At 35.3% G+C, this 23,733-nt stretch overlaps 2 protein-coding genes across 2 annotated transcripts; both read right to left on the reverse strand.

Annotated features, from left to right (window-relative positions):
- Nucleotides 1-1,265: 1,265 nt before the first annotated feature.
- On the reverse strand, nucleotides 1,266-2,916 carry LOC113749848 (heat stress transcription factor B-4). Its single transcript, XM_027293716.1, has 2 exons — nucleotides 2,538-2,916; nucleotides 1,266-2,422 (listed from the first exon to the last, which is right to left on the reverse strand). Exons 1-2 carry the CDS (start codon nucleotides 2,784-2,786, stop codon nucleotides 1,538-1,540), a joined length of 1,134 nt encoding a protein of 377 aa, XP_027149517.1. The 5' UTR covers nucleotides 2,787-2,916; the 3' UTR covers nucleotides 1,266-1,537.
- A 17,082-nt stretch (nucleotides 2,917-19,998) lies between these two features.
- Nucleotides 19,999-22,332, reverse strand: LOC113749109 (probable BOI-related E3 ubiquitin-protein ligase 2). The gene is made up of 4 exons (XM_027292770.1): nucleotides 22,194-22,332; nucleotides 22,007-22,113; nucleotides 21,537-21,895; nucleotides 19,999-20,617 (listed from the first exon to the last, which is right to left on the reverse strand). The coding sequence occupies exons 1-4, from the start codon at nucleotides 22,271-22,273 to the stop codon at nucleotides 20,090-20,092; spliced, it is 1,074 nt and encodes a 357-aa protein (XP_027148571.1). The 5' UTR covers nucleotides 22,274-22,332; the 3' UTR covers nucleotides 19,999-20,089.
- Between the last annotated feature and the right edge of the window lie 1,401 nt (nucleotides 22,333-23,733).

The following is a 23,733-nucleotide window of genomic DNA, read 5'->3' on the forward strand; positions in this document are numbered from 1 at the left end:
AACAAGCAAAGCTATGCTAATACCATAGCTAAAAGTTAGATGGGTTTTTAGCAAAGTTGGTTTCTGCTTTCTTTACATATCTGTCTTACACAGTGGTCAATAACAAGAAGTCTCTCTCTCTCTCTCCCTCTGTCTTTCTTTCTTTTCCCTCATAAGTCACTGTTTGGATTGTTTCTAGACACAGAGAATTGGAAGGGAATGGAAAGCAAATAGTGGAGGTATCCAAGGGAGAGTATTTTCAGTTCTTGAACACAATGATCAGATACTTAAAGTAGGAAAAGGCAAAGGTTTTCTGGTCCTCGGAGGAAGAAGTATAGAAGCCTTGACAGAAACATTTCAAACACACACATTCGATCTAGTCAGTTTCACCTACATTTCGCTTTCATCGGATAACCCACCCAAGCAGCCCAGGCAGGCAGAAGGCACCATGAAACATCCCCATTTTTAATCTCTCTTCGATTAGCAGTGCTTCTTCTATTTCAAAAAAAAAATTAATTTTTAAAGAAAAACAAAGATTTTGTTCTCATCTTGGTGTTCGTTTGTAGCATGACTTTTTCTTGGGCTGACTGCACAATGTTACAGTTAGTTTTCAGATAAACGAGAAGACATATAGAGATCTTAACCTTAATCACAAGACATGATGACTTTCTTTTCCTTAAATCATACAACTAAAGCTAGTACCGGTACATGACTTTCTCCTTAGTCATAATAGTTGATAATTACACTAGTATTCATTACAAAGTTAATTGAACTTTGTGAAACATGTTCCTCCATTTTCTTGTGTCAGCTGCTTTTCTTTCACTTTTTTCATGATTTCAATTTTCCATGATTCTCAAATTAAAGTCAGGCATTTTCCAAATTCTTGCTTTCTTTTCTTTTCTTTTTTTTTTTTTCTTTTTCGGGTATGGCCATATTTGTACGTATAATCCCATTAAAACATTGGTCAGAGCTCAGAAGAGGCAGCTCCAGATAGAAATTGCCAACGAACAGCCTGAAACACTTCTGAACTCTCTTAACTCCCAGAAGTAGAACTGAAAAAGAAAAGCTTCAGCAGGTCCCCCCCCCCCCTCTTTCCCCACCACCATCCCAAGCATTCTCTCAAGCATGTGTGCAGTAATTAATGTAACTGAAAAGTTCAGATTTCAGAACCAGGAAAAGAAACGAGAAGAAGAAGAAGCAGAAGCAGAAGCAGAAGACAATAACAATAAAAGGGTAATAAATGCATCACTGAAAGTAAAGCCAAGTAACATTGCACCAGCTAGAAGAAGAGATGAAAACTGAAACGTCCTCCTTGACGGAGGAGTTACTAGTAAAAGTTGATTTAATCTTTCACTCTAACAAGAACCCACCTGCATTCTTGCCTTGGAAAATACTTCTTCATATATTTACAAACATCCGTAACACACGCACTCGAATAAACCAAGACCACAATCAAAAAGGGATTAAAAAAAGGACTACTTAAATATGAACTCCAAATATAAAAATATTTTTTTAAAAAAAAAAGGAAAAAGAAAGAAGGGAAACAAAATAACAAAAACTAACATGGAGAAGGAGGCATGAGATTCAAGCCCAAGTCATCCTTTTCCATGACCAATCGAGCCTTGTTAGTCTCCACCATAGAATTGGAACATTCCGGATGCAATCTTTTCTTCGAGTGAAGTGGCACCCCAAATAGCTTTGTTCTACAAATATTACTGCTTTCCATGGGCTCTTCAACAATTGTTACACTACTCCCATGAGAAGTCTTGCTAGGTGGTGATGAATTGTTAAATGAGATGTTAGCTTGATGATGGGGAGGACCATTTTGCTTAGGGTAGTGATGGTGGTGGAAGCCTATCAATTGGTTCAAAGGCTTTTGCATCAATGACGAAGAAGAATTGGTAGTATTATGAATAATAGGTGTAGCTGAAGAAGGTAGCAAAGATGATGGAAAAGTGTTACTAGGAGCAACTGGCTTAACATGGTTTTGAACAAAGTAAATAATATCATTGTATAGTTTTCTCATGTGGGCTAGTTCAGACATCAGCATATTGTTGCTTCTTCTAAGCCTTTCATTATCTTCTGATAGAGCTGTGACAGAGCTGCTGCTGATGCTGTTGCTGTAGTTGTTACCACCTGCGGGATTAGCATTTCTGTTTATGACCGAGATTCCAACTGGCGATGAAGAGATGGGTGGTGAGTCGCACCAGTGGCTGGGCTGGTCATCAGAATCCGGTGGAGAAATGCTGACTCGATTTGGGTACGGGAAGAAAGTTGGGCTGCTGATAGGGTTGTTAAGAGGGTGGTGATGGTGGTGGTGGTTGATGGCTACTTGCGGCTGAGCCGTCTTCCTCCGATGGATCTCGCAAAGCAAGTGTTTTTCTCCTTTCTTGAAGAATTCGTTTGCAAACTCCCATCTGTCCGGAACTATTTTCCTAAAACCCTAGTTTCATCCGAAAAAGAAAACAAGACAGATAAATAATAATCAGCTTTCTCTGATTTCAACCAGTAATACCTCACTATTAGATAGTACATGTGATAATTAACATATGACTTACATAGGTGTTGAGCTGGCGGACGAAGCTAGAGAAATTGTTGTGCTTGAAGTAGTTAGGAAGGAGGTCACGAGCGAACTCAGGTGGACGCCAAACAACAAAAGTGGTGTCATCTTCACCCCAGGAGACTATATGGTCTGTGCTAGGGTCATCTACAAGTTGGTAAGTTTTGGTTAAAAACGGGGCTGGAACTGATTTGTGGGAGTCCAAAGAAAGTAATATGCCTTCGCAGTTATCAAGCATCAGAGCCATTACGATACTTGGAGACCGAAGAGAAACAATGAAGAGGGAGCAGCTGGAGAATGAATGGCGGGCTGGCGGAAGAAATCAAGAAAAATGGAAAGAAAGAAGACTAGAGAGGAAACAGGAAGAGGAGGGGAGAAGAAGGTAAGGCCGCAAGGGTTATTTTTGAAGTGGAGGTTGTGAATTTTATATTTACTGAGGGGCCTCGGTTATGTTGTAGTGAGAGGGGAATATGTGTCTGTCTGTCTAGGACTGTGAAATAAGGGCCTTTCAAGACAAACCCGTGACAACACACACACACACACACACTCTCCACTACACACACTACACACACTACGTACACTACTATCAATCCATGATTCCATGATTCCATGATCCCATCCTACTCTCTCTGCAGTCTGTAGTGGTAGTACTAGTAGCTTGGTGTATATTTTGGCTTGACCTCAGCTGGATGATGTACTGAATTTGATCCCCCGCGCACATACACTAGAAATTAAATCACGCACAAGAGCTGGTGGTGTGGAGTGGCATAATGGATTTGACGGTGGCACCCTTTTCTTCCCTAAATTTGGTTGCTTGATGTTCGATTGTTATTGGCCAGCCGTTGCTGATACTGCTAAAATCTGAGTAATAGTGGTACTATGCTAATGGTGCCGTTACAAAACTGGCTAAAGGCTATTTGCTTTTGGCCAGTGTGTACTAGTAGGTTTTTCTTCTTCTTCTTCTTTTCTGTTTTAATGTACGAGAAAACTACTAATGCATGATATTTTCAGAACCTTTTATGAAATACCTGGATACCCGAAAATTAATTAATACTAATGCATGATATTTTCAGATAAAAGAATTTTTTTGCGCTGGTTTTCTATACGTTTTTTGATAACTGTTTTTTCATTTCAAAGGAAAAACAATGCCAGACTATTCGAACCATCACTTTGACGAAACTCCAAACTCGCAAGCAGCGCGAGTCGACTCAATTCATTTGCAGTCCTATAGAACTAGTTTCAAGATTAATGAATAAAGTCCGGCTATTTTGACGAAGCTCTAGTAAGGGATAGAGGAACTTTTCTGAAGTCCTTAGTTAATTTTTCTCAAAGGAATTAATATTAGCTAAAAATTTAACTGAGCTACAAATTTTCACTCTCAGATTAATTAGAGAGACGTGCGCACAATAGATGGGAAACCTTGGCATGGATTACTTGAGAGTTATTACAAACTCAAACATGAAAGCCCTCCTAATGTAGTGAACTTTTGGATTAATTAGCTGCCTTGATGAACATAATGCAATTAAACCAATCAACATCTGCTGCTTATTCATGCGGTTAATCTCTAAGTATCAACTGTTCTACATCTTCTTCTTCCCGCCTTATGATGTCATTTTCGGTTGACTAAAACACTTCATTGTCCACCTTTGCATATATACACTTTCAACTATCCAGAAAAACAAAGATGTGGATAATGAATAAGACAGCAAGGTAAAAATAAATAGTGCTACTAAACGAGTAGAGTAAATTTTCCATCAACTTTTGGTCTAACAGGTGGAATTTACTACCAATGGGGGAAAAGGAAAACCATTCACGTACAGGGGTAGATTGGTCAAGAAGTGGGGTGATTGAAATCCCGTGGTTGGAAATTGGATCTTGGATCTTGCTTGTTGGGGGGGGGGGGGGGGGGGGGCGCATTTAAAAATAAATGCATGGGGAATCCAGAAGAAGAAGAAGAAGAAGATGATGGAGTTTTTTCATCACTTCACGTCAAACGAGTGTCCTCTTTTACGTTTTGTAGCTTTCTCTTTGTTGTTTAATGGAAGCAAACTCATTCACTCATCAACCACCCAACACAAACACACACACTCTCTCTTATACGTGCGTGACTGTGTGTGAGAAATTGGAGGAATCCCATCATTTTCTAATAGTAGGACTATAACTACGTCCCAACTCTTACCATATCCTGCTCGGGGTTTGTTTGCAGATATATAAGGTAAAGGATACATCGAACTACGTGATGGGATTTAAAGCCTGTGGGCTGACGACATTTTAGCTTCTTCTTCTTCTTCTGCTTCTTCTGCTTCCTTCTATTTCTTCTATTGCTTCTCTCAACTTTCTTTCTCACCCGTTCTTCTTGACTTCTTCTTCCCCACATATTCTCTCTCATAATATTCCAAACTTCAATATTTAACCACGATGCAATCTATGCACGTAGAAAACATACATGCGTGCTCTCTACATTCTACAGTAAAAATAGAACATTTAGGCTTCTTTCCACCGTCAAACTTTGGTTTCTTTGGCTGGCTTGGCTTATTTGTCGCTGATGTGGCTGGCCAGGTGCTTGAATTATTGGCCTATAAAGTTCTACATGAATTGCACCAAAAATCTAACAGCTTTTTCTTTCTTTCTTTCTTTGTAATGGCCCAAGAACAAATAAAATATTGGTATAGCCCTTTCATGTAGCTAGCCTTCGTCTTTTAAACCTCAATCTCAATGCACTTCACCTCCATGCACAATCATCAACTGATGAAAGTTTTGGGTATTAATTAATAAACTTCTTGAAAAGAAAACTTAATAATTTTTATTTTTTTTTCAAAACCACGACTTTGCTATTTTTTTTGGGGCATATGTTATCAAACTATCAATTCCCTTATAAAGAGATTCATATTTCATAGATTTTAGAAAAAAGGACATTGCAACACTTTTTTAGGACATATGAGATAAAAGGTGATTAAGAAGGATGCTTGTGATACAATAAAAAAAAAATGGGTATCCAAATAAAGCAATTAAATTTTTTTTATCAGATGTTAATTCACTATTTTCTTTTCCAATAATATAATTGACGTACAAATCTTGAGAAATTGTCTTCATAAATTAGTTCCCATGCAATAATAAAGTGTTAATATCTTCGGGCTGTTGGGTTGGGGTACGTTGAGGATGTTATAAAAGCAAGACAGAAGATTCATAGTTGATAAGTAGTGACAAACAGTTGTAGGGACATAAGATGGCCCAAAGTGAAACAATAGGAAAATGATGGCTAATTATTTCACCAAGATACCCAACTGATTATTTTGATCATGGCAATGATACTCATTATTGGGAAAGCAAAGGTTATAACTGTTCTAGTTCCCCACGCTTATGATCACTTCCCTTCTTTTTCATGCTCAAGGCTGTTCTCCACATCGCCCCTTAATTTTATCCGAATGGAACCGTAATCATATTACCAATCTTACTTAAGAAGTTAATTTTATAGTACAAGCAGCTGGTCCCGAGCAGAGGCTTGGTAATTTTTTCCCCGTAAATGATTGTCTTTTCATCCTGTCTCTTCAATTCCCTCCACAAAATTCAAGTGGAAATCATTTTTTTTTTTTTTTTAGGTTGAACATACCTTTACGTATTTGCAGTAAAATAACCAATTATTCTACGGCACACTAATGGTATCTTCAGTCCTTCCGGGATACCCGTAAATGAAGCTTTTTTTTTTTTTTTTGGGGAGAGGAGGAGTTTAAGAAGCGATTTATCTATGGCGATCATTGTGAGGTGATTAGGAAAACTCCATTTGGATTATGAGTTTTCGTTGAAAAATTCTCTTGACATATTTTCCAATTAATTTCGTCACTTCAAAAAAAAAAGAAATTAGACTGCTATTATTCATTCATATACTGGAGTCTGGAAGTAATTGCAAACGATGAAAGTGGTGCAGGAGTGAAGCGTCAAACTATCATCAGAATTTCAATGCAATCACCACATGTTTTGAGTATATTAAAGGCAACAAATTAGGAGTATCAACTTTTATGAAACAGGACATAAAGGCAGAGATCTGTTTTGCATGTGACATTGGGTTTTCATTAGTAATAAATATTTTCCAAGTTACAGAGAATTGGAGATTAAAATAAAGAGCAGAAGAGTAATACTTAAAAATTAAGTTGAAAGCAACAGTAGTGTCAGTTTCAAGTCCCGATATCCAAATGCAATGCAAATGCTGATTATAACTATAACAAGAAGTACGTACGTATCTTCTAAAAAAAAAAAAAAAAAAAAAGAAGTACGTACGTAGTTCCAAACCTTCCTTTCTTGACCTCTTTTGTTCATATTTTCCTTTGTTCTAAGTACCCCAAGCTAATTAAGTTCATACATACTTGATACTACTAGCTAGTTCATAATTCTTTTTTTTTTAAAAAAATAAAAAATTATTTTGTCATTTTTTGTTTTCTATCTCTCACACTTCTGCACACTCTGCACTGTTTCAGCGGCTGCCATGGAGACAGGACAGAGGTCCTTTTTTATATTTTTCTGATCTTTTTTTTGGGTATTGCCATTCTCGTGAATCTTCCTTTGGATTTTTCTACATTTATTCCCACCACTCTATTCCCTTATTCGTGTTACATGCATATATGAGGGAATATTTCACATGCATCATCCACCTCCTCCTCCTTTTTCACTCGTCAAAATTAAAACACTAGAGTAGTAGTAGAATTTTTCAAGGATATATATACTACTACTTTTTACCATCTCTCAACCCCCACAATTATATTTTTCTTCTTTAATATATACTAGCAGTAGTTTTAATTTATAGCTTATACTACAACTAATTTGGAGATTGATGTTAGATCAAATCTCTACGTACGTGTTACCATAAGAGTCTCTTTTAAAATCTATATATATACATACACATATACGTATATATACGTACGAACATACATACATACATTTAAGATCTTACAATACTTGCTGCTTTGTTTATGGAAGCGGGGCTGGAAATTAAAGTAGGAAGGGACCCAAAGAACTACTCTACTGCAGAAGACAAAGGTGATCTCTTAACAGCTAGGCTAGGCCACCTTCAAGAAGTCACAACACAAGGATACTACGGAGCCCACCATAATCTCTCTATTTTGGTTCAGTAGTATCCCTGATGCATGTATTCATTTAATATACTCCGATTCTAACACAGGAGGAAGGAGAAGGACCATCATATCACAGTTGAAAGAGTCCAGGGGAAGATTCTATTCTAGAGTAATATCTAAAACTGCAGCTAGCGGAAGTGATCCCCACCTCCTCTCACATGACCACCGCCTAGCTATACACCTCATCTTCAAAATTGAACAATACGATAATAATAATATTAAGCATGCAGTACTTAATTAACAGTTAGCTAGCTAATACGTACTCCTCTATAGTATATATAACATTTGTTTTTTGTTTAATTAAACAACAAATGTTGAAAATGAGAATTTCTAGGACAGACAGCTTAAAACACAGACCGAATACGGATAAAAGAGGAAGCATACCATCTCTTAAATCTAGACTGGACCGGAGACTACCAGCGTTTTAGCCAGTGCTACCATACATATGCATAAAAACAAACTTAGTCATATTTAATGCACGCTTTTCTTTGCCTCTCTGACTCTCTCCCTCTCTCTCTCTCTCTCGCTTTCTAAATTTTAATACTACTATATCCATCATCCTATGTGAAAAGTATATAAGATTAAAGAAAAGAAGAAGAAAGGAAGAATCAAAATCAGTATTCTACACGACAAGCTAGCTACAAGGTTCTTTGCTCTGTCTCTTCTCGCACTCTCTTTTGTCCGTTTCACTGCTGGACCCCGACCTTCCTGCTGCTAGGCAAGAAGAAACTCAACACTTTTTGATACTCTATTTTATGCTTGCTTATAAGCTCATACATAAGCTGGTATATACTATTCACTGAGTGTTTAAATTACTTTATGTCGTCCATGATTGAAATTTGAAGTAGTGGGGGTTGGTCAAAGATGGTTCAAATTAAAAAAGTTGTGGGATTGAACATGGATGCATGGCAATTTGGCAGGGTGACTACCTAGGCTCAGACGAGCATGAGAAAATGAAATGGAATTTACTACTACTATATTCGTGGAAGGAAGGAGAGAAAGTGATGTAGCTATCAGCTAATGAATTTAAGGGTCACGAGGGGTGGTGACTGGTGAATGCCCACGAGGAATTGGCGATCTGATATTAATGGAAAGGACAAGGTACCCGCTTGTCTCTCTGGAGATGCCACGACTGCTTCTTTGTCCTTTCCTTTTTTTTTTTCCTTCTACTAATCAGTGTAAATGGCCTTCCTCTGCAGCCTGGAGTTTGGACTCTTCTATTTCAGAACTCAGGCCATGCCCCTTTATTATACCAAGTGTACGTAGCTTCTTTTTTTTTTTTTTTTTCAATCTTCACTTATCTACAACTACGAATAACCTACAGGAAAGGAACGGATCCAACTAAATAACTGGAAAATGAAAGGGGATTAAATCGCCACCGGATCAAACAGGTGCATTATGCACTCATTGGATCTGAGAAAAAGTCATATTCAGTGACAATTATGAGAGACAAAACTTGAACCCCTTAATCTCTCGTCCATAAAGATACTTAAGTGCGTGTACTCTGCTTTCTTTTGGTTTTGCTCCCTCTATCTTTGTGTTGGTATTTAACTACTTAAGTGCTGTAAATTTGTCTGCAAGATAATTTCTCATTGCTCAAATAGAAATGTTGAATAAACCACTGAGCTTAGTTCAGTGGCCATCAGGGAGGGACTTAAATCCCTCCTTGGGCTGCAGGTGGGGAGTTAAGATTTGCATACCTACTAATCTCTGATACACAAGTCTCATTAGGTTCCTCTTCCCTGTAGATTAGGATAGAATAGATTATACAACTGTTATCGTTGTCGGAAAAAATATATATATAGAAATGTTGAATATGATATGCCTTATGAAAACAAGCATGTCCATGAAAATGGAGGTTGTTCTTTAAGCTTAGGTTATTTGGACGATACGGATAAAATTTGGTGGGACTTTGGTGCATGGCGATACTCTGGGCACATTATGCATATTTCACATCATGCCTAGTGTAGCTTTTTGTCAAAATTACAGTTATTCTTAGGTGTTCTCATGACTTTTCTTTTTCAGCTTATCTTAATAAAATAAGAATGAAGTGGATCGTAAGAAGCATTGATTATAAAAAAAAAATTTTGAAAATTGGCTTGACTTACTTTTAACTTTAATTTTAAAAAAAATGCTCTGAAGTTTTAATAACTTTATCGTCAATCATTTTTTCTATAACTTGCTTTGAAAAAAGAGATATAGAAAACCTGAGCCTGCCGCTAATCCAATAATGTGTTTTAGGCAGTCTGTGAGGGATTAAAGGACCAATTGTTTTCCAAGCATTCACAAGAAATTTAGTAGGGATTTTTTTTGGGGTGAAACTTCTGAACTTAATAATGCTACTTATCAGAAAATAGGCACATTTGCATGATTGTAGTGGTTTTTTTTGCCTAAATCTTAGGTTATTAAAGCCTCGACTCTCTGTCGAGTGAAAGATTCAAAAGAAAAAGAATTTGTAAGCAGCTCATTTACATGGCTGTGTCCGTCTGTAAGGGAAAAAGTGTGAAAATGGAATGATGATACTTGCAGACGGTGTATTATCGTATAATGATCTTTATACAAGTATGTGTATGAAGTAGGATTGTCTTTTAATTGAAATCAAGGTAAGGTCAATGCGAAACATACACACAATCATTATGGTAACTAACATACACACAATCATATATGTAGAAGAAGTTTATCCTTTGTAATAGTTTTTCTTTTGGGCAAAGGAATTGTTTTCCCAAAATAGTTTACAGATTTTAAGCTCTTTCATAATTTAAGAAAATTGGGTAAAAAACAAAGAAATTTGAAGAAAATTATATAATGAGCGCTACAAGAGCTATTATTTGCAGGTGACGGAATCAACTAATACTACATAATATAGTAATATAAAAGGCATATATAATAAAAATAAATTTTATATGCACTATCATGGTGGGATCTACGACATACATGTAAAAGTTGAATTTTAAATTCAAATTTTGTATAATCGTCATTTATTTAGTATGGACAGTGTATACACTGTCTGTATATAAAAAGATTAATCGATATAATAATAGTAGTAGATATTTGTAGAATAGCAGCGTCAAGCCATCTATATTTAAAAAAAAATAAAAATCGACTAACAGCGTACCGCGTTGTTAATTACATCAAATTTAGCAAGAGAACAGAAACAGCTAAACAAAATTTTCTCATTATTTGAATTTGCAGTTTAGTCATTTCTTTTTCATAAAGGCAGTTAACTCAAGACTCCAATCTGGCACAGGAGAACAGCTTGCCGTCAGAGATATTATGCACCTTCGTTTTTCCCAGGATTCTGACCCCTGAGCCCTGGCACCTGTTAGACGGCAGGTGCAGGTTCGAACCCTTTGGGAACATTTGGCCGGGGCATCAAACTCAGAGCCCATCACGAGCTTAACTAAAAACAAGATTATACATACATACATATATATATATATATATTATTCATCAAAAAATTAATAAAAAACAGATAGTTTCGTGTGGAAATTGATTTTCAGTTCACATAGTTGCAAGGATAATATTAGTGCTAGTACCTTATCTATGTCGCATTATTACTCTTAAGTAAGGATATATTGTGGGCAATTTTCTTAGCAAATTTAACAGTGAAAATATTAGTTCCTTCTTTTTAGCAGTTGTGAAATGACTGAATTTCTTGCCTTTCTCTTGAACCCATGCATCCTAGTCTGTTACTGAAATCCGCATATAGCATACCTAGACAAATTTTAGGAGACATGACCAATGAAATTCGTAAAGGATGACACTTAAATTTAGAGAAATTACTAATTGAAAAGCAAACTTGATCGAACGATGTTTTGATTAGATAGGAGAGCATCTAGCAATAGATGATTGATTAGAATAATGAAAGGAGCTAGTTGGTCTCCATGCAAAAGTTCCTTTAGGAAACACCAAAAAGCACACTAGTTTCCTTCAACTCTCAAAGAGAAAGAAGGGAAAGAGGAAAATCTCTGTGGTGTAGGTCTAAAAAGGGGTTTAGGATTTTTTTTTTTTTTTTACATATATACATATATATATATATATATACCAAAGCTATCTAGATAGATTCTTAGACTTGCATGGCTCGTTGTTTCTTATCATCAAATCCTAAAAGAAAGCACATTTTAAAACCACCCCCTTTAAAGATACATTAAAAGTAGAGAACAACAAGACTAGTCTTTCTTTCATTGTCTTTCTTACATCCTTTCTTCTTTTGTTTTTTTCCACTTTCCTTGTCACCAATCTTTTGTTGAAGACCCTTCTACGTAAAGGAAGACTCAACACACAACCAACCCTTTAGTAATAGAATGTATCCTTCATACCTTCGTCAATTTTTCCTTTTTTAGGTTGACTATGTATAATTTGACTCACACAAGCAAACTTAAATTATATCACGTGTAATAAACAAATTCATGCATATCTTACCAACGTTCGGATTGTAGAAGAAACACATAAATGCATGAATGGAACACATAGATCATGTCTCAGTTTCTGTTTCTCGTTGAATGGAAGAGTGACTTTCATCCCTTAATTAAGTCAATCGTTAATTTTTTTTTTTTATCCTTCGAATCATAAAACACTACTGTAATTTTCTTGCACCGAGAAAACTGCATCTCAAGAATCAATGCATGATTAAAATTGAGGTTGGTTGGACCCATGAAACCCTGGAAGAAGGGCGGGCCTAGCTAGGTTCAGCAGCAGTACAAGAAAGAAATTAAGCACATACATATGACCTATAAACATGATTAAATGCAAAAGTATTAAGACACCGAATGTCAAAAAAGACAGGGAGAATGGAGTGGATGTGTAGTATGTTTGGTTAGAAGAGGGGAACATAAAGGCTGTTGGATCACATGCATATCACCTTCTTTTTCTTCTTCTTGTTCTCTTCTTTTTATACTGTGGCTGATAAACGTTAAAGAAAAAAAGTTGTAATTAGAAGGGATAGGGTCCCATCTTCACCCAAGGCTGCTGCTGGCTACTTCACTAACTTACACTACTACTACTACTACTCATTCATCCATCCATCTCCTCAATCCAAGGGATTCCAATGTGATGATCAAAAAAAAAAAATTTTTTTTTTAAAAAAAGAAACACCCAATTGGGTCCCTCAATCCATCATCTTCACCTTCATCATTTCATGCATATATCAAAGTCCCACCTCTTACGTCCATTGCTCACAAAGCATGCTTAAAAAAGTGGGATTTTTTTGTTTTTGTTTTTGTTTTTGAGGTTTCCTCATATGACAGCCAATAATGCTGCGGATATGAATTACTCCTCCTTACCAGTACTAGTAACAATTTTTGATTGGGGTAATGAATATCTCATCATGGGAAAAATAGGACCAATTTTATCAGCCGTTGATTGAGTATTAATTGTTCGGTGTATCGGCTTTGGGTAAAGTGCAAAGTCACTGAATCATTTGCGAAATTATGCTCTCCCTTTTCATTTTCATTATTTGGTTCTTTCTTAATAATTTGGAGGGTCCTCCTCTATTCTAACTCTTTTTCTAATTAATTTTTAACTGAATTGAGTTATATTTTTTTAAAAAAAAAAAAAATTGGTTAGAGAACAAACGAAGAAATAAGATGTGAAAGATCGAAATGGTCGGTGGGTGAAATATGTAGCTAATTAAATTAATAGCTTGCTAATATTTGTTTATTTTACAATAAAACTCTGGTAGCTAATGGTGTCAGAATACTTCGAACACGCTGAGATATAATATCTACAAAAGCAGGGCATGCGTGCCATGCAATTTTTAACATTATCAGCCTGATATACAGATTTCTGAGCAACAGTCTTGACTCTTGAGATTGATTTCTCTGCTCACAAAATTAAGGGAAAAAAAAAACGCACTGAAACTGTATATGACAGCAGGCAATTAGCAAAATATTACTCCATCCATGTTAACAGGCGATAGTTAAGTCATTCCCCAAGAACACATTGGAAAATCATGTATTCAATCGTGTGTGTGTGTGCGTTATAGGCGAGGTCGGGCTGTTAAAGATGTATTCTTATCTCCTTAAGGGATTGAATTCCCTTTTTGTACTTAACAAGGAAAAGAACTGCTATTATTTTTCTGTCTTTGCAGATTAATAAAAAATGATGGAGAAAAATTGTCTATTACTGCCTTTTTCTTTTATTCCTCTTCTCTTTTCCTCCTTTTATATATATATATATATATATATATATATATTGCATGTTACTACCATATGGATTGATCAAGATATGTACTCTCAATACTTAAGTGCATGTCAAGAAAATAAATTTTGTTGTTTCTTTAGTGTGAAATTGTCAAAACTCATTCCATCTGCTTCAAAGAAATTGGTGAGTTACAAGAAAGTTTTAAGGTCAGTTTCTAACAAGGAAAGAGAAGATTAGACTAGTGATATTCTAAAAAACTAACAAAAAAAAAATATTTGGTCCGTGAAAGACATTTTGCACCGAAGAAATGATAACTGCTGTTAGCTGTTGGTTTTTTTTTTTAATATATAAAAAGCACAATCGCTAATATAATTTGTGACTTTATTTCTTGTCTCACCCATCACCATCACAATGAACCATAGGTAAGCGGCGAAAAAAAAAAGGAAAAATAAAGAGAATTTCCTTTCACTATTTAAAATCTGCTCAATTTTTCTCTACTCAAGTAAGAACCGTAACAGATGAAAATTCGTACGATGAACTTCACAAGAAAGCCTATAAATCATAATGTGCTGAGATCAAATGATTTCAGGCCCGATGAACCTGTTTTAGCTTTCTCTTCTAACAAGGTCCCTCTTTTTTTTATTTTTCTTTCGAGCACTTTGAAGTCATAATTGTGGTAAAATGACCTTGTCATTGCACCTTCAATTATTAGGAAAGACAGGTACATACATACATATATATATATATATAGTTGATGCTTATAGAAGGGCCTATTGCTATTCAACTGGACAGGCAAAATTCAAGGCTTTAATGTTTGTAATCATAGAGTTTCGGGAATGAAGAATATATGCTTCAGTTGAACTAGAATTACCGGTCGAAATAAGTAATTACTGTTCTAAGGCCCTTCACAAGAGTCAAAAGCAATCAAAGCACATTCGTAGTTAGACTCAAGAAATCAACTTTTTGAAGGGCCTTCCAACAGTAATTAGCCTGAGCTTTTCAAATTTTTTGACTCTGCAATTTCTACAAATTTCGCAACATGCAGTAATTGTGAGAATTGATGTTAATGGTTCCAATAATTATAAAGTACCATAATAAATTGAAACAAGCTGCTAAAATCACCAAAAACTACATTTATATTTGTTATAATAATCAAAGGACCATTAAGTCAAACACCGATAATGTTTTGGCCCGTAATAGAGTACAAATGATGTATACTTCCACTAAATGAAAAATTGGATAAATTTCAGTTACGTCTCCTAATTTTCACCGTAATGGTTGCGTCACATTTAAGATATTTTCACAAATTAAGAATTATTTTTTTATGTTGCTTATACCAAAACAAAAAAAAACAAAAAAAATCGGAAGAGCTACAGCAAGTTTCAATATTAACTTATTTCATGGAGCTGATGGGGAACATGGGCGAATTGGGAACTAAGTTTAGAATGGAATTTTATTCCTGAAATATTTTCTGTGTAATTATTATGTTAGGATATTAATGGAATCATTGTATAGTGCAGATACTAAACTGCTGCGTTGTTGTTGCTGATTGCCAGATCTTAATAAAAAGCTAATTTTTGCCCAAGAAAAAAAAAAAAAAACTTATTTCGTGCAGCTGTGGATTATAATGTGTAAAGGAAACGGTTATTATGTTCTAACTCAAAGTGGGATTACAACATTTTGATCTTAAAACCAAAGGAAAACTTGGGAAGCAAGTTTAACGGAAGGTAAAGATTTTTATAGGATAACGATAATAGTTGGAAGGAGAGGAACTTTACTTGAAGGGATGAAGATCGATGAACTTTTTTCTAATCATGCCTTAGAAAGTGATGACAAAGAGGAAAGTGAATATGCTTCCCCCATGATTATCACTAGTTGCTGCTGCAATCTAGAATTATTACCATTATTATTCCTCCTCCACTATCACCACCCAACCGCATTGATCTCCAGCCGATCTCTGTCCCGTCAATGTTAGCTTTTCTTTCTTTCTTTCTTTCTTTTTTTCCCCCCATCAGCTAAAAAGGGCTCTAAAAAAGGGCACCCCTCAAATGAAGAGGAAATCAACAGTTCTCACTGGTTGGTGTATACAGGAAAAATGTGTGGCCTTCCCTTTGAACTTAAGTCTAGTACCCGTCATGGAATGGAAAGCCTTGATCAATATTATTATTCCACTATAAAGCTGTTCTTTTCCTTTCTTCTCTCCTTTTCTCTTTGTTGCTGAGTTCGTGGGGTCTCTGCCCTTCTAAACTTCCACTTTGCATGTCTTTTTCACCCATAGGAGTAGGGATGTTGGGAGTTGGACAAATGTGGATTTTGTTCTGGAACCCAAATATGCGTTTTACATACTAGATCTCTGCCAAAGGTAACCGGTACTACTTCCTTTCATGATCCCTCTCCTTCCTTTGTAGGTCCAGATAAGTGTACATACATTCTCCTGCATGATCTGAAGACCCTTTAGGCTTTAATCCAAAAGGCTGAATCCACATCAATTTATAGTTACACTAGTCACTAGTGGTAAATAGTAATTTTCAGAATCCAGTTATACCGTAAAATCAAAGTATAAATAAAAAGAAAACAGTCCTCTTGCATTTTGTTTTTCTCGCTGATCAATTTTTGGTTTCTCATCATAGGGCCTGGTGCAAAAGCACAAAAGGCTGTTCAACTAACTTGGTGCGTTATGATGTCTTGTAGATTAATTTGTTCCATGCCTGAATTATTTGCACCTAGAGCAGTCAAATTTAGAACGTTAGTGATGTTCAGTCTGGTCAAAAATTTTTTTGGTTAAAATAGAATTTTGACTGGTACTATTATTGTACTTCTGCCCAGGTATTATGGCTTCGATGAGAGGAGAAATTACTGCCACTTATAACTAAACACATTTGCACACGAAGGTTTGGAGTGCATTTCTCACCAACTTATACCATTATTACTAAATTATAATCTGAATTATCATGATGTTGGATATGTAATCAAAAACTATCGTGACAGAAAGTGTTGTAAAAAGAAAAAAAAAACAAATTATTGCATCAATTATTGAATCATATAACCTTATGATATTTCAATAATCTTTTTATCTAACGTGCATTTCATCACAAAAGTGATGCAGTATTATTAATCAAAGAATTTGGGAACCTTTACTACGTATTTATGCACTAGAATTTACACATGCAGGGGTTTGATTTCCTTACTTGATGCGTGTAGCACGTACATTTGAAGCTAGCTTCCAACAGACGCATTAATCAAAGAAAATTAGAGAAGAAATTGAAAGCTCTAAAAAAAAATTTTTTTTTTTTTTTATAAAAAACAACAAAGAAAAAGAGCCTTTTGAATTGTTATTTTTAGAAGTTTTTATTAAAAAAAAAAAAAAAAAAGTGTTGTAGCGACTTCATATATTTAAAGTAAAAAAAAAATGATTGAAAAATGTGTTTACAAAAAATATAAAAATTACAATCCAAACAATCAAGTACAGTTCATCTGGCAAATTAAAACTCTAACCTCATGGATAAATTACGATAGGGGCCCCTGACGACCCTCCTCTGCTTGGTTTCACTTTTAACAGCAGCAGCTCTAGAAGAATTATACTACTCCTACTTCCATATTTATTAAGTTTTCACGTCGCAGTCCATTGGTGTTTTTCTGTTCTGGTACATGCATTGCCTTTTCTAGTCACAAGAATATCTACATTTGATCTTCATAATGTGGCCCTGTGATTGTACATAAGTAATTTTGGAATGGAGCCATCCGCTTCCAGTAGTACGTGTATTTGCATGAATGCATGGGGAATATTTAGGTATATGTACGCTTTCCGGTTGCTTCCTTTTTGGAAGCTGGACCCATTGGCAATCATGTGGCACGTTTCTTTTCTCCTCGGATTTGCTTTCTGGGTTTAATTTAATTGGGTCGAATCTTGTTGGACTAATGCTGAAGCCATTACATGCAAGCTCAATTCCAATAGATTGATCCATGTTGAACGTCAAGCTCATCATTAAAATCGGCCTGGGTTCAGGCCCGAATCACTGTAACCATGGTTGACATGGAGTGATGTGTGACGGCTATTTTTAATTTGAATTCGAATTTTAAGTTTTGCATATTTGGCATCCATCCATCGAGACCTGCTGATATTGATTATAGACTTGACCATCTACATGGGCATTTTCTACATAAAACTGGAACACCAATATGGACGATTTTTTCGTGGACTCAGAAAATGGGTAAACACGAAAAGAGGTACTATAAAAGCGTTAACTCAGATGTGCAAGAACGGTCTAATGTAAAACAATAACCAAAAATGTGAGTTCCTAAAAGGGAACAAACTAGGATTTAATAGAACTAAAACTTGATAGGGAAATGTTCCAAAAAAAAAAAAAAGAAGAAGATCCAACCACTTGAAAGAACACATGCCATTCGAGTTCATCATAAAATGTTTAAATAAATAAAAATAATTTTTGTTTAAAAAAAAACTCATCTTGTTAATGCAAGTTTAACTCTTATTAATTCTTGTGTCCCAGACAACAAATTTATTAAAACTTTATCGCTTTATTATATTTATAGGTATTAAATTATGGAAATTGTGAGAGATAGACAAGTGACATTCTATATATAACTAGGAAAATTTGTTGCTATTGTTATCCAAACTTTTCAAAAATTGAAAAAATAATTAAAAATTATAATACAATAAAAATTTATTACATATTTTATAATGTTATGTGAAAAGTCAAAATATTTTTCATAGTATTTTAAAATGTATAAATACAAAATGATTTTTAAATTATACATATAATCATGTATTATACAAGTATATTATGAATAATTACTAACTAGAGTACTAAATTTCAATTATTAATCAAAAATCTTATTATTATTTCAAATAAACTTCCTAATAGTACTAGTTTGATATAAGTTTTTAAGTAAAATAGGCATGAATTAGTAAATTTTGATCATTAATCAAATTTACTATGTTTTCAGTAAGAATTACTATTATCTATAAAAATTTACTAGCACTTGAACTAAACTTACTTTCTAAAACGTAAGTTTAGGATATAAAGTACCAATTTATTCCTTTAAAAAGTAAGTTTCATATTTATTCTAATTTACCTTTTGAGAGAAAAAAGTACTAATTTATTACGTTAACTTACTATTTTCAATGAGAAATTTACTTCCTTATTTTCTATCAAATGATCACTAAAAGTGTGATACCCTGTCGTTATTCTTGCAATTGCAGTCAATCTCGCTACCTTTTGAGTTTAGTTGCCGCTCCAAAACTGCAGGGTGCTTTTGAAGAGTCCCAAGGCTTGCAAGGTAAAACCAGTTTAGTTACCGTAATGATCTAGAGCATTTTCCTTCATTATTAACTTGTACTTAATAGTTATCATCAATATGATACATTTTCTTTTACTGATTTCTTTTACGAAGAGTTATTATCTAACCACTTAAAAGGCATGTATTCTTCTTTCGAGAAACGAATTTTGACCAATTAAACCTAATCCCAGAAGTCAACCCAAAAGCCGGCAACTCTTGAATTGCTCCCAGGGACTTAACTACCCAAACCCCAACCCCCCCAAAGCCGATGTGGGATAGAAACCCGACAGGGGCCTTAAAAGGCATGTATTCACTTTCTACAAATTATTGAGTTGTAAAAAACAAAATTGTTTTGAATCTACCAACTACATCATACATTATCTTTTTCTTCTGTCAATCAGAGTACATCAAAGAAATCTTTAAAAATTTCTATACCCAAAATTGAGTTCACGCCTCCACTGGCCAAAAAGAAATTCCGTCCCTGAGCTTAATGCCTCACTCATGGAATTTCATAATCTACACATTTCTAAAAATTGTAATTCAAAGTTTTACACTGCCTGGGGTCTCAACCTAAGGAACCACAAGCTACAGCGAAAGAGAGGAGGGGGTGGCGGGAGTGTTTCGTTTCTTGTATACCTAATAAATGATAATAATAATGTAATCCATGACCATTTCCCATCTACTTGACAGTCCTGTAACAGAGTGTTGGAGCAATTGGATTTGATTCCCTTCATTTACTCTGTGAGAACCCGGGAATTGAGAAAGAAGTTCAAAAAAAAAAAAACAGTACTTACAACAACACTGTGTTTAGCATGTAAGCCTTCTTACCAAGAGCACAAACAGATATATGCGACCATGTCACTAAAAGAGGCACTGAATGCAGAAGTCTAAGACGCAGTGGAAATGTACAAAGCACGTTTAATATGGAAGAAACAGTCCGCAGATACGCATAAGATGGATGTTACATTAGCTTCATGTGATCCAATTACATAAAAACCTGCATTCCAACTTGCTTAGCGCAACGACACAAGGGACAAACACTAACCTTACTTTCACAGTCTTTACACAGACAGAGATGCTTGCAAGGTAATAAAAGCATGCACACCTCATTAACTCTACAAACCTTGCAATTCATCAAGTCCTTCATCTCATTACCATCTTTGCGTAGCAGGTGAAAATCAAGCGTTCGACCATTGCAGCAAGAGGCAGTATCATCTACCTCACTATCACCACAACCTTCTTTACTATCTCTACTTTGTGCAAAGACTTGTTGTATGTTCAGTGTAAGAGTTTTGACCATGTTTTCATTGTACTGAGCACGCTGTTGCCATGCATTTGCCTCAAGGGACAACTGTTCCATTCTTAGCTCCAGTTCAATGTTCTTCTTGTTAATGTCTTCCACCTCTGCCTCTTTCTCACGGAGTTTCTGCAGGACTTTCTCTTCAACGTACGAGATGGTTTGGAGCTGGTTTGTCTGAACCTTCTCCAAAATAGCTTGCCTCAATCGGTCACCCTGAGAGCATTAAATGTTTTGTAATCAAATTATAGCTAGGTCCCAAGTAAGCACATGACCATTTATAGTCAATGTAAAATAAAATTCCTGAGTGTTCAAGTTAATCAATACAAATAATTTATCTAAGTCAAATCTGCCTAGTCCAATTAGTATTATTTGAGATAACCTAACAATGGAGAAGCTCAGGTTGGAAAGATAATTCAGCAATCCTATTAGTTAGTTAAACATACAAACTGAACTTCGAGTCACAAAATCAAGACCCGCTCAGACAACAGTGGTCCTCACTATCACCTAAACCCTGATGCCACACTGCCATAGTAAAGCACTTTATTTGGCAGCAAGGTGTTAAACTGCATACGAAAGCTCATTGGAGACCACAACCAACCTTTCCCTTAGAAGATCAGGGCCATCAGTAATTCGCTTTCCATATGCTTGAAACACAGGTGCATGGTAACAAAAAACTCTCAACAGCATCGATGGCAAAACACCCTAAACGATTAGTGACAAAAAGGCAAATAATATTGAAACAAAAAAGGAATAATAATCTTTCTGCCATTGAAGAACCACATTTCCTACTTCAGCCACTGAGCCACTATCTGCTACCAAATCTTAAAACCCCCATCGACACAAGACTACTTTGCAAAGCACAATGTTATCAGTCAAACCACTCAGGAACTAAACCAAACCCACCCACCCCCAACACAAAAAAAAGGAAAAAGAAAAAAAGGAGGACAAAAAAGAAGGCAACCCATGACATTAACTTTATAGTTTATCTCACTTCTTGGGCAAAAACAACTTTGCACTGAAACAGTAACAGAAATCATAGTAATACAATGCCAAACCAGGTAAAATAAACAATAAAAATCTCAGCTTTCCTAAATTATAAACTTTAGATACTCGTGAAAAGGATTAAAGTTACCTGAATCTTTAAGAATCTTTCAATTTCAGCATCTTGCCTGTGGAACTCAAGATCAAGTTCATCACCAACAATCCCTAGAAAAGCTGAGTCACCAGAAGAAGCCAACCAGGTTTTATTATTAGTATTGTTGTTGTTGGTATTATCCAAAGACAAGCCCAGCCCGGTTGACACTGATCGAGCCTGTAAGAAATCCACAGAAGACATCTGCGAATTATTATTGTTGTTATTATGGTGATTATTATCAAGAAAATCCTGCTCTTTGGGCCTCTTTTTCTTCGGCTCGAACCCGTAATTCCACTGCAATTCCAGCCCTCCTCCTTGCTCCTCCACCGTCGCCGGAGCTAAGCCCACAACTTGAACTGGGCTCAACAAACAAACAAAGTACAAAAAGACCAAATTTTTTGGTCAGAAAATTGCAGATTATTCTAAAAATGTGATCCAAAGGTTAATAGTTGAGAGATGATAATTACAAGGAGGGACATAAGGAGGGTGGTTGGATTGATCAGGGAGATTCATCCCATTGAAGAAGGCCACCGGCGGTGAAATCTGGGCGGCTTCCATGTTGCTGTAAATGTCCCTGAAAAATAAAAAGAAATGAGGATTTGCGGAGAGATAGAGAGATATAAGAGAATTTAAGGGGACCCAGAAAATTTTTACCTTAAAGATTGCTGCTGCTTGGGCGGTGGTTGCTGGAGGTGGTGGTGGTGTTGTTGGAAATGGTGATGAGGAAAAGCCATAGCTGGCGAGAAAGATGAGAGAGAAGGAAGTTGGGAGTAGAGGGGGGTTGTTTGGGAAATATTCTGGAGGTGGTTCGGCGGAGGAAGATTCTTCTTTTATTTGCCTTTTGGCCCTTGTAGTTTCGAGGAATTTTGAAACGGAAGTTTATCATGTGGAGTGGTATGAAATAAGGGATCTTTCGTTGGACTTGTTGGATTGGGCCGTGGGGAAAGAGGGGGAGTTTTGTGGGATGGACCGCAGCAATATAATAAATTCAGCTTTGGATTCTTGTACCCTGGTACTAGCCCGAGGGGAACGAGGAACCTTACTGGTTATCCAAGGGATTAGAAAATTAAGTCCAAAATTAGGGGGTGCTTACTTAAAATTTAAGCCAATCAAAACCCACTACACAATGAGAAACAAGTGAAGCAAAACCAAAAATTAGGATATGAAGACTTATCATACACAAAAAGACAAAATATTACCCTTTTAGATTGAGAATAATATAGAAGGTATAACCAAATACAATTAATCTATTTAAGGAAGAAAAAAGCCGATTATGGAGATAGAAGAAAAATGAATTAAGAGAAAAGAGTGCAAAATGAAAGAGATAAATCCGATAGTGTATTACAAAATATATTTTGAATATTTCTTTCTTTGTTGAATTTGAATTACCTTTTATTATTAGTCTTTTGTTTGGTTGATAATCAAGTCACTAACTATTCGATGATTTGTAACTGTATAACTTATTTTGGTATTAAATGCTCTGAGATTTAATACTTGACTAAATTAAACATATCATTTTGTGAAATACCAGTGATAATTATTCATCTAATTAATAAAATAAGTGAAAATGCTAAGTTCTAATTTCTTTTTCATGGAAATACATATATGAGAATTTTACTAAATTATATTTGGGTGCCTGAAAAATTATTGACTCCATTAAAAGTATTGGGATTAGTATATCAATTTAACTACTAGTTAACAATGCAGTATCAACCCTCGACCGACTCCAACTATTACTATTAATGTAATTGTTTGTAAATCCTATCCTTAACTTGCTCATAAGTTGATGGTTACACTCCCTAAGGTTCCATTTGATAAAACTGAATCTGAATTTTGAAATCTGAATAATGAAACAATTAATTTGCTGAATTTTAAGTACTGAAAAAAAATATATAAATGTCTGAATTTTAATGCTAAACCTATTTATACTGTTTGATAAACATTTATAACTGAATGCTTAATAAGTTAAATTTGACAAATTTGCCCTGATATCTTTTCATCCAAAAAAGAAATAGAACCTATGATCTAATTAGTTTAAAATTGTTAGGTATGAAAATGACAATATTTATTTTTAAATCAAATTAATATGAAAGATGAAATATATTATATGAGGAGTACGAAGAAGTGTGAAAGTCATTAAAAAGGGAAAAAAGAGAAATAGAAAATCCCTAAATAGAGAATTTCATGTTATTTA

The sequence above is a fragment of the Coffea eugenioides genome, chromosome 10 (genome assembly GCF_003713205.1).
Source record: "Coffea eugenioides isolate CCC68of chromosome 10, Ceug_1.0, whole genome shotgun sequence".
In the NCBI taxonomy this organism is placed as follows: domain Eukaryota; kingdom Viridiplantae; phylum Streptophyta; class Magnoliopsida; order Gentianales; family Rubiaceae; genus Coffea; species Coffea eugenioides.

Bases quoted from the DNA above. Each gene is read 5' to 3' on its own strand.
- LOC113749848 (XM_027293716.1), bottom strand. From the start codon at position 2,786: ATGGCTCTGATGCTTGATAACTGCGAAGGCATATTACTTTCTTTGGAC. The intron at 2,423-2,537 runs GTAAGTCATATG...GGATGAAACTAG, and splicing joins TCCGCCAGCTCAACACCTAT to GGTTTTAGGAAAATAGTTCC.
- LOC113749109 (XM_027292770.1), bottom strand. From the start codon at position 22,273: ATGGCTTTTCCTCATCACCATTTCCAACAACACCACCACCACCTCCAG. The intron at 22,114-22,193 runs GTAAAAATTTTC...TTTATTTTTCAG, and splicing joins AAGCAGCAGCAATCTTTAAG to GGACATTTACAGCAACATGG. The intron at 21,896-22,006 runs GTAATTATCATC...TGTTGAGCCCAG, and splicing joins CCCTCCTTATGTCCCTCCTT to TTCAAGTTGTGGGCTTAGCT.